The sequence below is a fragment of the Carcharodon carcharias genome, chromosome 19, assembly GCF_017639515.1.
Source record: "Carcharodon carcharias isolate sCarCar2 chromosome 19, sCarCar2.pri, whole genome shotgun sequence".
Classification (NCBI taxonomy): domain Eukaryota; kingdom Metazoa; phylum Chordata; class Chondrichthyes; order Lamniformes; family Lamnidae; genus Carcharodon; species Carcharodon carcharias.
The window spans coordinates 41,102,628-41,117,044 of record NC_054485.1 but is presented as its reverse complement, the minus strand read 5'-3'; the positions used below and the strand labels follow the sequence as shown (position 1 = coordinate 41,117,044).

The following is a 14,417-nucleotide window of genomic DNA, read 5'->3' as shown; positions in this document are numbered from 1 at the left end:
TCAGTGACAATTTTTGTTTGATAATGCTCATGTGAAGCAGCGTGGTACATTTTACTACACTGAAACCATTTATGTAAATGCAAGTGGTACCTGTGAGACACAGCTAGTATAGCAACAGTAACTCAAGTAACAATGCAGATAGGTTTATCAACTGTAGTCCAATGTAATGACTCTTACCTCTATGTCAGAAGGTAGCAAGTTCAAGTCCTACTCTGTAGCCAGTTAGCTACACCATTAACTCCTGATATCCATCAGCATTATTTCCTATTTAATTTTTTTAATAAAATCTCTGGGCTATCCGTAACAAAATCAATTCTCAACAATAAAATTGCTTCAGTGTAATTGTACATTTGTGTGTTTTCTCTTAGCAACTCTGCTAGTGCTAGAGACAGTAAACTTAATTGAGATAGGCTAAAAAAGTGAGGCACTTTATCAGTCATTTAATGTTTGCTTTGGTTTATTCTGCTGAAGGTGATGATTAGTACAGGTAAGGCACCAACTTTAAAGCACAATGACTGATTTGTGAAATGAACAAAATGAGCTGAGTCCACAAAATAATTACTCCCAGACGATTCTCCTGATGAATGCAGTAATTCAGCGGAGAATAAACAAACAGATTATGAAAGCTGTGCCAACAACTCAAAGACATAAATTAATATTTACAGTTTCTGCAAATGCATCTAGAGTGAAACTTAGAATCTTAAAGCACAGAAGGGAGGCCTTTTGCCCATTATGCCTGTGATGACATTATAACTGCAGATAATAAATGACTACTAGGCTAGACTGAATAATATCAGAACATTATTATTTAACATAAATACATGAAAATTATGTCAGTAGTAACCTAAATGAATGCCACTCCAGCAATTAATGATTCTTCAATTGTTATGAAAAGGTTGACTAACTTAATAATAAGGGAGTTTTATAAATTTCCCACAATCTGAAGATCAATATTCCTCCTGTGGAGAACTAAAGCTTCCCATTTCTTACGCTTCATAAACTAATGTGAGGTTTTATAAGACAATTAAGTTTTAGACTACTTCTTTAATTCAAGATAAAATGGTGTTGTGAAGAGGATCATGTGATCTGCTAAGATTTCTGCCCTACAACAAGCCTGTGTGACTTGGTTACCATGAGGACAGGGGGGCCCAGGTTGAGACTTGCCAAGAGCAAAGGGCAAAACGTTCACCTAGAACAAAAGGACAAGAGCAGCTGTCTCAGAAGTTTTGGACAGAAAGAGAGAGAGGTCTCACAGAAGACAAAAGGCTGATGTGGTCAGCGGAGAGGAGAAGGCTGCAAGGCCTCTGCGAGCTTCCAGGCAGAATGTGGGAGGGAGGATGTGGTCTCTGGTCAAAGAGATGCATCCATGTGACACTCTAAAGGCTCTGGAAGATTTGGCCTGGCGAGACTGGGAGGAGAAGTTGCCTGAGCGGGCCTAACTGCTGGTAGATGGTTCAGGATTCTTCAAAAACTTGGAAGTGCCTTTCGACAGTCACTCAACATTATGGCCTGGCGAAACGGAGAAAAGTGAACCCATTGGAAGCTGGGTATTACTGTGATCTGATTCCCATAAAGACTGTAATCCTGTGGAGAGCAAGATGTAACATATATGGATGCGGCATGGGGTTATGAGTCAGGTTAAAACATGAAGGAGTGTTATCTTTTCTGTGATTTGGAGTATTAGTATTAATAAGATTAAGAGCAGAGTGCAGAAATCGAAGTTTTTGATCGAAATCTATATCTCCTGCACTTTTTTTTAAACTGCTAGAGAAAGGTCCTGCGTGCGCATCCAATGGAGTTAATTTCATTCTGTCTGTTTACTGGAACATCCTGTTGTACAGTTGGAGCCTCAGTGTCAGAAGAGCACATAGAATGTAGGAAGAAGAAAGACCATTGAGGCCATCAAACATGCCCAATTATCTATGTCTCTTCCAGGATGTTGAATAACTATTTTAAGCTCTGTCCTCCCTCAAATTTCTCTATGCCTTGATCAATTCAAATCTAATTTTCTTTTAATGCTACTACAAGGTTAGCATTCACTGCTCTAAGCTATCCCAGAAGTCAGTACCTCTAAACAGGAAGTTCAAGCTCAAGTTATATTTTGCTTGTGCCTTCCTCAGCAAGAACTCTTTTTCTTATATGAAAGCAAAATACTGCGGATGCTGGGAATCTGAAATAAAGACAAAAAATGAAACTTGGCAGATTTGGCAGCAACTGTGGAAAGAGAAACAGAGTTACTGTTTCGAGTCCCGTATGACTCTTCTTCACAGTGAAAGAGAAATAGAAATGTGATGGATTTTATACTGTTTAAAAGGGGGTGGAGCAAGTGGAATACTTTTCTTATGTGTTTCTAGCTCTATCCAAAGGTTTCCCCACATCCACCATAAAGAATCAAGGTATTATTTTAAAGCTCGGGCCATATCGCCTTCCTTTGTGCATTTTTTTTTTAATTAATGAAAGCAGATTTGATGCTGTAGCCTCTTTTCGTAGCTCAACAAAGCTAAAGATTGAAGCCATTACATGGCTCCTGATTGAATCTTTCCACTGGACAGCAGGGTTCACAAATTCGATAAAGGGGAATTGGATAAATGTCTAAAAAAAAGTTACATCAAAGAATACAGCTTGCCAGCAAGAGAGGGCAATTAGACTTGGTGGCTTTCATGAAAAGTAGCATCAGTGTAGATTTGATGAGCCAAATGGCCTGTTTCTGTGCTGCAACATTCTACGATTCTATTAAGTGCCACAGTTTATTCCAAATGGAATGAGTCTGACATTATTGAAGTTCTAGTTATGGGATAACGAGAGTTTACCTGAATCAGTTTTTCACTAGATTCATACCATCATCCTGGGATCAATTAGGATAAGTATGCCCTGTTCCATGTAAAGAACAGCCAGATGTTAGTAGATCTCAGTATTTTCAAATACATGAGAAGGTTTGTGCTCTCCATTTTCAAATACAAGCCATTCCTGCTGAATAGCAAAGATTCAAGCTGTAATGTCACGGTTCTCTGTTTAGAGCAGACCTGTTATGGCTTCATGCAATTCAGCATAAAGTTGACGTCAAATCCCTTGCTGTAATTGACAATATCCTGCACGCCATTGACTTCATCCATGAACTGAAATCAGGCCAATTCTTTGTGAACAAAGTTGTAATATATTCAGAAGCCCAGATGTCTTGGTATAATGAGGATAGTCACAAATTTAAAAATCTCATCATGATGTTCTCACCAACTGTTTCGAGCCCATTGAGATTTTCTGTTTGAAGGGGAGAGAAGGAGAGAGACTGTGTCCTAACAGATGATTCTTGTGCTCTTGTGTTACGGATTGGAAATCTGGTCAACTTTGGATATATTATAGGCAGAGGATGGGAGATACTGAAGCATCTCCATTTTATAGCCTGGGCCTAACTTCAATGAAGGTGCAAGTTTTAAATTAGGTATACCCTGGTGATGGTTTCTTCTATGTAATAATATTTCCTCCATTTTTCACGTTTTACTTTCAGAGATAGAACAGGGAACCTGCAGCGATCCTGGAACGCCAGCCTATGGAAGGCGAGAGGGAAAAAGATTCCTTCATGGTGACATTTTGAGATTTGAATGCTTGCCTGCTTTTGAACTTGTTGGCCAAAAATCTATTACTTGCCAGAAGAATAACCAATGGTCAGCCAAGAAACCAAGCTGTGTCTGTAAGTAGTCTGAAACAATCATTGTCTTTATCTTCTGGTAGTTATAATATATACAATATATACGTTTCCACATTGATGTCTATGTTTGTTAAAGATGTCAATTTCAACTTAAATTTGTGCCCTGCCTTCTGCTAACCTTGGCTAGATTGCTGAGGGGGAGAGTGGGATCTATAATGTACTGTTAAAGGATGGCAGCTGAGTGAGACAACAAGCAACTGACCGAAAAAAATTTCAATTAAATTTTGTGAAAGGCTACCATAACTTTCTGAATATAATGCGCACTTTTTATGCTAAAAATTGATCTGGAAGTTAGGGTGCATATTATACATGGTAACAAATCCAAGTGGGTTTTATTGCAGTCGGTGAGTGAGCCTCACAGGGAATTTAGTTGATTTTCTTTGGATTGATTAGCTTTCCCAAGGTTTAGGTCAGTTTATTAGGTTCACAGAAGAACTCAGGACAAATCTTATGTTCTTTGGCAGAGACGAGTAAGGGGAGGAGGATGGGAAGCCTGGCAAGGAAAGGGAGACGTTACAAATGAAAATCGCTGCTTGCAAGAGGGTTGAACAGTGCATCCTGTCACATTTGTTTCAGGATCAACTTGGAGACAGTTCTCCTCTGAGGCAAACCATCTGGGGATTGCAAGGCTTTAGTCCACCAAAGGACAATTGAGGTAGTGATACAAAAGCAGGGAAGATATGCTGAACCTTTATAAAACTTTGGTTAGGTCACAACCCTTCAGTATTGCGTTCAGTTTTGTCCATCACACTTTAGGAAGCATATAGGGGTCCTAGAGAGGGTGCAGTAGAGATTTACCAGTATGGTTCCAGGAATGAGTGATTTTAACTACAAGGTTTGGTTTGAGAAGCTGGGGTTGTTCTTCATGGATCAAAGGAGATTGAGGGGAGATTTGATATGGGTGTACAAGATTATGAGAGATTTTGACAGGGTAGACAAAGAAAAGCTGTTCCCAATAACTGATCGCACAAAGACCAGAGGAGACAGATTTAAGGTTTTGGGGCAAGGGATACATGGGGAAATGTAAGGAAGAATGTTTTTATGCAGCGAATGTTCATGACCTGGAACTTGCTGTCTCCCAGGAATTGGAAACAGAGACGATTAATGATTTCAAAAAGAAATTGGATGGGTACTTGAGGGAAATAAACTTGCAGGCCTGGGGAAATAGAGTGGTGGAATGGGACTGACTGGATTGCTCTATGGAGAGTCAGCATGGAGACAATGGGCTGAATGGTTTCCTTTCTTGTGCCCTCATGACTCTATGGCTCTGTAGCATCATATGCAGTAGGATGCCATCCAAAGCCTTTTATGCAATGACTATTTTGATAATCATGGACCCCGTTGGTACATGATATAATAAAACATGAAAGGGGCAAGCAATGCAAGAATCCCCTGGGAGTGCGACGATCTCAAACAGGCCTCCCAGCTTGCCACAGATGATGACCATCACTTGCAACTAGCCTGTCTTGTCCCCAGGAATAATGACACATTGACCTTAACAGTACAAAAGTCTAGAACCATATTGTACATGGTGATAAGGCAATTTTTACTATTCATTCATGAAATTCTAGGTGCTTTTCATATTTGGGAGCATATTATATTTGGAAAATTAGGGCAACTTCCACTGCAATGTACCACTCAATTCCTGCACAGAGTCTAGTACAGTCTGCATCTGTCTGTTGAAGTAGCCTGATATGAATTGCTGGATAATTTCAGTGGGATGTACTTAAAAAGACCTCTGTGCCATTTCAGTGCAGTTTTTAAAAAGTTTTGGGCCTCTGTGTAATTCAGTTGTTTTTCAGAAGCCTTAGGGCTAATGGAGTTGGAGCCAGAAAAGCTTTGGCAAGGACTCAACAAAATGGTTGCAGTATTATTGATGCTGATCAGTATTGTGTCATCTGGAAATTGAGATCAGAGAGGCAAAATGATAATATAATGCAACCCTTAGATTCAGTGGCAGAGACAGGCCAGGATTTTACGGCCCCTCCCGCCTGGTGGGATGTTATGGTCCTGCTGAACTGAATGGAGATTTAAAAGGCTCGCTGCATCCGCTGTGGGGGGGAGACACACTGCGGTGAGGCCATAAAATCCTGGCCCTAGAGCTGGGTGTGTACAAGGAGCAGCTAACTTCATGCTTGTGCATAATACTGTGCAAGAGTTAGCTGAGAGGCATAGCAATAGTATTTGTCATATCTATCCTAGAATGGGGCTTATGGAACTGATGCTGTTGTAGTAAGGGAAATGGAAGAACATGGAATTAGATGGGAGGAGGACATTGAAAGTTGTTGGCAAAGTGGCCATTGAGCAAATTAACTGATCACAATGGTGGTTTGTGATGACCAGAAAAGAAATAGTTCAGGGTTTCCGTGGGTGCAGATGAGGGAGCGGGAGTGGTGGTAGGGGCTGGGGTGTTTCTTTTTCCAAGAATGGAAGGAAAGGGGAGAAAGATTTAGATGTGGGCAGTGTTAGAGGTGAGCCGCGGGATGTATCTGTAAAAGGGATGAAGAAATATTTGGAATTCGGCCTGTTAGCAATCATGACCCGGGAGGTGGCAAGTTCTTGTGTGATTCTAAGTGGTCTTGGCAAATGGTGAAGAATAGTAATGGATCTGATGAACTTTAAATCTGTTTACCCTGCACAGCAGACTCTGAAATGTAACTACTTTACATGAAGTAGAAAATTGCCATGACATATTTATTTTTAGGGGTTTTTTCTGTTTAAACATCACTGGCTGCCAGCTGCCATCTCATTTCAGCTGACTGAACATTTCAGTGTACATGACAATAACAATTTTAATCCAATCAATCCTTGGCTTAGCAGTTTTCTATTTAGCAAATGGCAGCTAAGATCCTCAATTGTTTTATGAAAATGCGCATGTATTCTCCAAAGTCTCATTATGCATTCATTTAAGTGCCCTTTGTAGTTCAGTATTAAATTACTGTAATATTTTATTCTATTTTCAGTCTCGTGCTTCTTCAATTTTACAACTCCATCTGGTGTTCTGCTATCCCCCAACTACCCAGAGGATTATGGCAACCATATGCATTGTGTATGGCTGATTATTGCAAAGCCAGAAAGCAGGATTCATCTGGCCTTTAACGATTTTGATGTTGAGCCACAGTTTGACTTTGTGTCAGTGAAGGATGGGTTAAATCCTGAATCGCCTGTCTTGGGAACTTTCTCGGGAAACAAAATCCCTTCTCCTTTGACCAGCAGTGGCCATGTATCACGTTTAGAATTCCTGACAGATCACTCCACAGCTGCTCGAGGATTTAACATCACTTTCACGAGTAAGTAGGAGCGATCCATCTCTTTTCTTACCTGCAGGCAGCACATTTGAGCAAGTTACATGAAAATCTATTTGAGAAATCTATCACAACAGGTATATAAGAATAACAACGTTCATCAAAACAAAGCAATCAATACCTTTGCCCTTCTGTTGTTGAGGAATGCAATGAACTGCAGTTTAAAATGCAAGCATGCAGAACGTGCCAGTGCTGCAACTGATGTCTTGATATTGATGGGGAGGTGGCAAGGAGGCAGGGAAGGCCAAAAGTGGCCAAAGTACCTGACAAGACTGAAGCCATAAAGGTCCTGCTGAATTTAAGATTCGTTATAATCTTTTAGTTTGACTTTTTGTCTAACAGCTGGCCAAATTGACAGCTTGTGGGAACTCCCATGTGTATGTTCCCATCTTTATTTTGCTTTCTGTAAAGTGATATTAAAAAGTGATGGATAATCAGTGCATTTTATTTTCTGGTTTGCTATCCATGAGAATACTTCAATGTGATTGGTTACATACTCTGCTTGCTGACTTCATTGCGGTTGCATTCCTGCAGTTTCCCTGGACTTAGCACCAAATTCATAACGATGTCCAGAAAGGGGAAATCCACGGGCAATCTGGAGGATAGCAAGCTGCAGATTGGGACTTGGGTGTTGCGGTCAACAGTCAATGGCAGGGGGAGAGAGAGGTCATGATCAGCAGAAGGGAGGCCAAAGGTTAGTTGTTAAGGAGTGCTATAAAAGCTCCATGAGATGAGAATTCCCAGATCCATTTCGCTGCCGGTATTCCTGAACTCTGGGAAACCCACAAGGCAGCGGTTAAATTGAAATCAAGATCCCTATTGCACTGAGACGCTGTGTTAAATATGCTAATAAACTTTTTTATAAAGATCATCTTTGGTGGGATGGTAGCATTTTGCAAGGATTTGTGCTGAAACCGCTGTTACTCTTAATTTACATAAATGATCTGGACTTAAAAATAAGCATAAGCAATATCAAATTGGCGAGTATAGCTAACACTGAGGAACAATGCAACAAAATACAAGAAGACATTGGAAGACTCACACTGGGCAGTTAAATAGCAAATCATTAAGTAGCAGATTGTCTTTAGACCCATTCCTTTTGGGGATCTTTGAAATTCCATAAAGACTGATCCCTGCTCTCCTCTATTTCTTCATCTATGCGCTGCCCCTCGGTGACATCATCCATAGATATGGGGTCATCTTCCACATGGATGCTGGTGACTGTCAGCTCTATCTCTCCACTAGTTCTCTCAACAACCCCCAACTCCAACTGTCTCTGTTTTGTCTGCTTCACCAATATCCAGTCTTGGACTTTGATTTCACTGGGTGTCAGCTGTGGTTCAGCTGGCAGCATCCTCACCTCTCAGTCACAAGACTTAAGGTTCAAGCCCACCCCTGAGCAAGAGCACAAAAATCAAGGCTAACACTCTCGTGAGGGAGTAGCGCACTGTCTGAGATGCTGTCTTTCGGATGAGACATTAAACCAAGGCCCCATCTGCCTCCTCTGCTAGATGTGAAAGATCGCAGGACACTTTCAAAAACGAGCATCGGTTTTATCCCCTGGTGTCCTTGATATTACTTATCCCTCAATCAACATAAAAAAATAGATTATCTAGTCGTTTTCACATTGCTATTTGCAGGATATTGCTGTGCGCAAACTGGCTGCAGTCTTTCCTACACTACAATAGTGCCCGCACTTCTGAAGTACTCCATTGGCCGTAAAGCCCTTTGTTTCATATGGCAGTTGTGAAAAGTGCCATATAAATGCAGCGCTTTTAATATGTAATTTGAGTGCAGAAATTCAAGTGATCAAACCTAAGTTGAAAACAATCAAGCCTCTAGTGATGGACCATATCGATGAGCCAGCCAGGCTTGTCGTTCTGTAATCAACAGTGTGCTGGGCAATGGCAGTGCCCAATGTAGATATAGCCTATATGTGAGAGCAAGGCCAGGAGACTCGTTTGCAGTATGTGCTCCTTATGTACATATCAAACTGGCATGGATTCCTCTGTCAATATCTGAAAAAAGCAAGTTTGTCTTTTTGTGAAATGGTTTTAATTTCATGAGAATTAAACTTCATGTCTTTAAAAAAATACTGAATAGTATTTGCACAAGGTAATGAATGAAATGTCCTGAAAAGATCACATCACCCAGAGAAGCATGCAACAATGTCAAATCTGTAAGGGAAGTATCTTTTTCAAATACTATGTTTTGATTTCACTACAAAAATTGTAGAATGTACGTTAAAATTATTTATTTTCCATATGTAGCGGACTTCCAAAGTCTTGGTTAATCACAGTTGAACAGCTTTGTAATTTCTTCAATTCCTCATTGCTATGCGTCAGGCTAGAAATTGTGACAGATTGCCATGGTTGCTGTGAGGAAAATTCATCATGACAGTCACTCAAAGCTGCAGTCACAGAATGTGGTGTGCACTTCTTAATTGGGCTGCAATTAAGCCACAGAGTGTTGTGCCCTTTTTTACTTATTTGCTGCTGGTGCTGACAGCTGATCTTGCAGATCCAGAGTGCCTCTTCAAAAGGGCAAATCACTCATAGCATCAAAACCAAACCAAACAGTGAGATAGCTTTATGCCAGTGAAGCTTCCTCAGTGACTTAGTGGGTAGATGTAGCATGTGATGTGATGCTGAGCCAAACAGACCAGGCAGTCTGAAGTTTGGATCAAGTTAACTGATCTCAGTGAGGATATTACTACTGCTCTGTGCAAGGAAAAGGAATGTTAACTGTACAACTCCAATTCTAATTGCTGGAAATCCAGTGAGCACATGATTGGGACCAGCTGCAGAGTCTTTCAGGGTTAAGTAAACTACCAGCAGGCAGCTCTATAGGCTCACAAGTGAAAAGTAACAAAGTTACTGGCAAGCTTTTGGTAGCCCCTGGACCAAGCCTTAACAAAATTCCTCTGATTCCCAGGGAGGAGGTGAAACAATAGTGAGAGAGGAGTGAGGAACAAGCAAGATAGACACAAAATACAGAAAAAGCTTTAAATACTCGGCAGATTTGACTTCATCTGTGGAGAGAGAAACAGAGTTAGTGGTTTAGGTTGATTACCTTTCATCAAAACAACATAATGGCATTGCGAGAGTTGTCAATAAACAGGAATATATAGAAAAAAAATGTAGAGAAATGCTTCAATGGCTTGAATTTGCAGACTGATTAAAATGAAAGTAAAGAGTCTGAATACATCACACTGAAACCCCCCGATACTAATAAGGAATAAAAAATAGATTCTAATTGATCTTGTGTAATGCTACACAGGGAGGGGGGGGCGGTTCCATATTCAGGTGAAGGGCAGGTTTGAGGGTAGAAATAATTGGACTGAGGCATGCAGATATAATTCTGTTCCCATTTTAAAGGCATACATTCCATCCTTATTTTGATGTTTACAATCCTCCATACATACTGATACATTACCCCCAACTCTATGAGCTTTTATCATGCATATTAATATTTTATGTGGCACCTTATCAAACGTTTTGGAATCCAAGTATACTAGATGCATTGGTTCCTCTTTATCGACCATACTGGATGCATCTCAAAAAACACCGATGAATTTATCCAACAGGATTTACCTTTTCATAAAACTGCATTAATTTTGTCCAAACATACTTTGGTCTTTTAAATGCATTGTTAGAACTTCTCTAATAATAGGTTCCAGAAATTTCCTGATGTCTGACGTCAGGCTAACAGATCTGTAGTTTCTTGTTTTCTCTCTTCCTCATTTCTTGAATATCAGTGTTACATTTACTAACTTCCAATCTGCTGGGGTTGTTCTAGAATCTAGGGAAATTTGGAAAATCATAAGCAGTGCTGCCCTATATCTTTTAGAACCCATTATGTCCCAGAGATTTGCAGCTTTTAGCCCTTTAAGTTTCTCCAATACTTTTTCTCTCCTGATGTTAGATAAGTTCCCCATTCTTATTAGCCCCTTAATCACCTTCTCATTCTGGGGTTTGTATAAAAGTTGAGTTTTTGAGACCAAATTTTTAAGTAAAATGTAGGGGGTCAACTTATACATGAGTAATATTTTTGGGTGGGGGTTTTGAAACCATGCCAGTTCTTGGGAACTCCCAAGTCTCAGTGGTTGCTGGCCATGGTTCTGAATTCAACAGGGAACTGCTATCTATCAGGCTATCTACTTCCGACAGTTTAAATGAGAAAAGAGCCATTGTGGAAAAAAGCTCATTGGACTGTTCCCACCAAACTTGCTCCCAAAACTAGCAAAAGGCATGTGAAAAATTAAGGATTTTTGGGCCAAAAGGCAGGGCTGACTTCCACATAAGATCGACTATAACTCAAGTATTGATGCCAACTTGTGTTTTGTGCTGTGAAGATAGACACAACATATCTGCTCATTGTTTCTGCCATTTCCTCATCCCCATGATAGTTTCTCGTGTTCCTGCCTCTAATGGATCAATGTTTACTTTAACTACTCTCCTTTTTTTATGTACTTGTAAAAGCTCTTACAAATATGCATTCATATTTCTGGTTAATTTACACTCATTCTATTTTCCCCTTTTTATCAACTTTTTGGTCACCCTTTGCCGGTTTTTAAAACACTCCCAATCCCCAGGCTTACTATTATTCCAAACAACTTTATAAATCTCTTCTTTTAATCTAGTAATACTCTTAATTTTCTTAGTAAGCAATAGATAGATCTTTCTTGCTGAGTTTTTTTTAATGGAATGTATTTTTGTTGAATTCTGAATTGTTTTGTATTGTTTCTTTAGATGTTTCCCACTGTTTCTTTACTGCTATAGCTTTTAGCCTATTTACCAATCAACTTCCGCCAGCTCTACCTTTATACCTATATAATTGGCTTTGTTTAATTTAAAATCCTTATTTGGAACTGGAGCATGCTACTTTCAAAATTAATATGTAATTCATTTGAATCATGATCACATTTACCCAGAGGATCTTTTATTATGATATTACTAATTAACCCTGCCTCAGTGCACAATACTAGATGTAAAATAGCTTTATCCCTAGTTGGTTCCACAACATATTGTTTCAGGAAACTGGTCACAAAAGCATTCCAAAAGCTCATCTTCTAGACTTGGCCCATTTGATTTGTCCAAACCATATGAAGATTTATATCCCCATGATTATTGTTTTGCATTTGTTACAGGCCCCAATTATTTCTTGTTTAATGCTTTGCCCAATAGTATAACTATTATTGTCAACGCATCCTTGTTAACTTTGAAAATACAACCAACAATGATTCAACATGATGTCTGTTCTAACATTGATGGTTCAGATCATTCACTGGGGTTTGCAATTTCTCCCACTTGGTTCCAGATAAATCTACAAGCCAACCTTAAAATAGGTTGTGTCATGAGAGAAGTAGTAGAAAGCTCACCAATATTCATTCATACTTTTCCTTACTGTCTCTTCCTTCTCTCTTAATTCAATTTTCTTTTAGAGTCATAGAGGTCTACAGCACAGAAAAAGGCCCTTCAGCCCACTGAGTCTATGCCGGTCAAACAAGTAACTAACTATTCTAATTCCATTTTCCAGCACTAGGCCCATAGCCTTGTATGTCATGGCATCGCAAGTGCACATCCAAATACCACTTAAATGTTATGAGGGTTTCTGTCTCTAGCGACCTTTCAGGCAGAGAGTTCCAGATTCCCACCACCCTCTGGGTGAAAAAATTTCTTCCTCACATCCCCTCTAAACCTCCTGCCCCTTACCTTAAATCTATGCCCCCTAGTTATTGATCCCTCCACCAAGGGAAAAAGTTCCTTCCTATCTACCCTATCTATGTCCCTCATAATTTTATACACCTCAATCATGACTCCCCTCAATCTCCTCTGCTCCAGAGAAAATAACCCCAGTCTATCCAATCTCTCCTCATAACTAAAATTCTCCAGCCCAGGCAACATCCTGGCAAATCTTCGCTGCACTCTCTAGTGCAGTCATAACTTTCCTATAATGCAGATTCCATTAAGCACCACAGTGGTAATTTGTGTTTGGAGCCAGAAGACGTAGGTGGGATTCTAAATGAATACCTTGTGTCAGTGTTCATAAGGAAGAGGGACGACATGGGTATGGAAATCAGGCAGAAGGACTGTGATATAATTAAAGAAATTAGCATAGAAATGGAAGAGGTTCTAAATGGTCTGGCAGGCATAAAAGTAGATAAATCTCCAGGCCTAGATGAAATGTATCTCAGGCTGTTGAGTGAGGCAAGGGCGGAGATAGCAGGAGTGCTGGCAATAATTTTAAATACCTCTCTGGTCACAGGAGGGCTGCCAGAGGACCGGAGGACAGCCACTGGCCAAAGCTGTGGCCTAACCGGCGACAGTTCCAGCATAACCTCCTTGCTCTTATATTCTATGCCTCGGCTAATAAAGGCAAGTATCCCATATGCCTTCTTCAACATATCTACCTGAAGGGACCAATGGATATGCACACCAAGGTCCCCCTGATCTTTGGTGCTTTCCAGGATCACACCATTCATCGTGTATTCCCACGCCTTGTTTCTCCTGCCCAGGTGCATCACCTCACGCTTATCCGGATTAAATTCCATTTGCCACTGATCAGCCCATCTGACCAGCCCATCTATATCCTCCTGTAATCTAAAGCTATCCTCCTCACTATTTACCATCCCACGAATTTTCGTATCATCCACAAACTTACTGATCAACCCTCCTACATTCAAGTCTAAATCGTTCATATATACCACAAACTGCAAGGGACCCAACACCAATTCTTGTGGAACCCCACTGGACACAGGCATCTAGTCACAAAAACACCCCTTGACCATCACCCTCTGCTTCCTGCCACTCAGCCAATTCTGGATCCAATTTGCCAAATTGCCTTGGGTCCCATGGGCTCTTACCTTCATTATCAGTCTCCCATGTGGGACCTTATCAAAAGCCTTACCTAAGTCCAAGTAGACTACATCAAATGCATTGCTCTCATCTACACACCTGGTCACCTCTTCGAAAAATTCAATCAAATTGGTCAGACATGACATGCCCTTAACAAAACCATGCTGACTGTCCTTGATTAATCACTGCCTCACCAAGTGTAGATTAATTCTGTCCCTCAGAATTGCTTCCAATAGTTTCCCCACCACTGAGGTTAGACCGACTGGCCTGTAGTTCCCTGGTTTATCCCTTCCTCCTTCTTGAATAACGGTACCACATTGGCTGTCCTCCGATCGTCTGGCAGCCCTCCTGTGACCAGAGAGGTATTTAAAATTATTGCCAGCACTCCTGCTATCTCCTCCCTTGCCTCACTCAACAGCCTGGGATATATTTCATCCAGGCCTGGAGATTTATCTACTTTTAAGCCTGCCAGACCATTTAGAACCTCTTCCATTTCTATGCTAATTTCTTTAATTATATCACCATCCTTCTGCCTGATTTCCATACCCACGT

General features: G+C 40.4%; 1 protein-coding gene across 1 annotated transcript in view; it reads left to right on the top strand.

The window, feature by feature from the left end:
• csmd2 (CUB and Sushi multiple domains 2) overlaps nt 1-14,417 on the top strand; it is a 736,338-nt gene that overhangs the window by 200,539 nt on the left and 521,382 nt on the right. The window contains exons 8-9 of the mRNA XM_041212915.1: nt 3,503-3,685; nt 6,667-6,993. Coding sequence (XP_041068849.1) covers nt 3,503-3,685; nt 6,667-6,993 — 510 coding nt within the window. The remainder of the gene's footprint in view (nt 1-3,502; nt 3,686-6,666; nt 6,994-14,417) is intronic.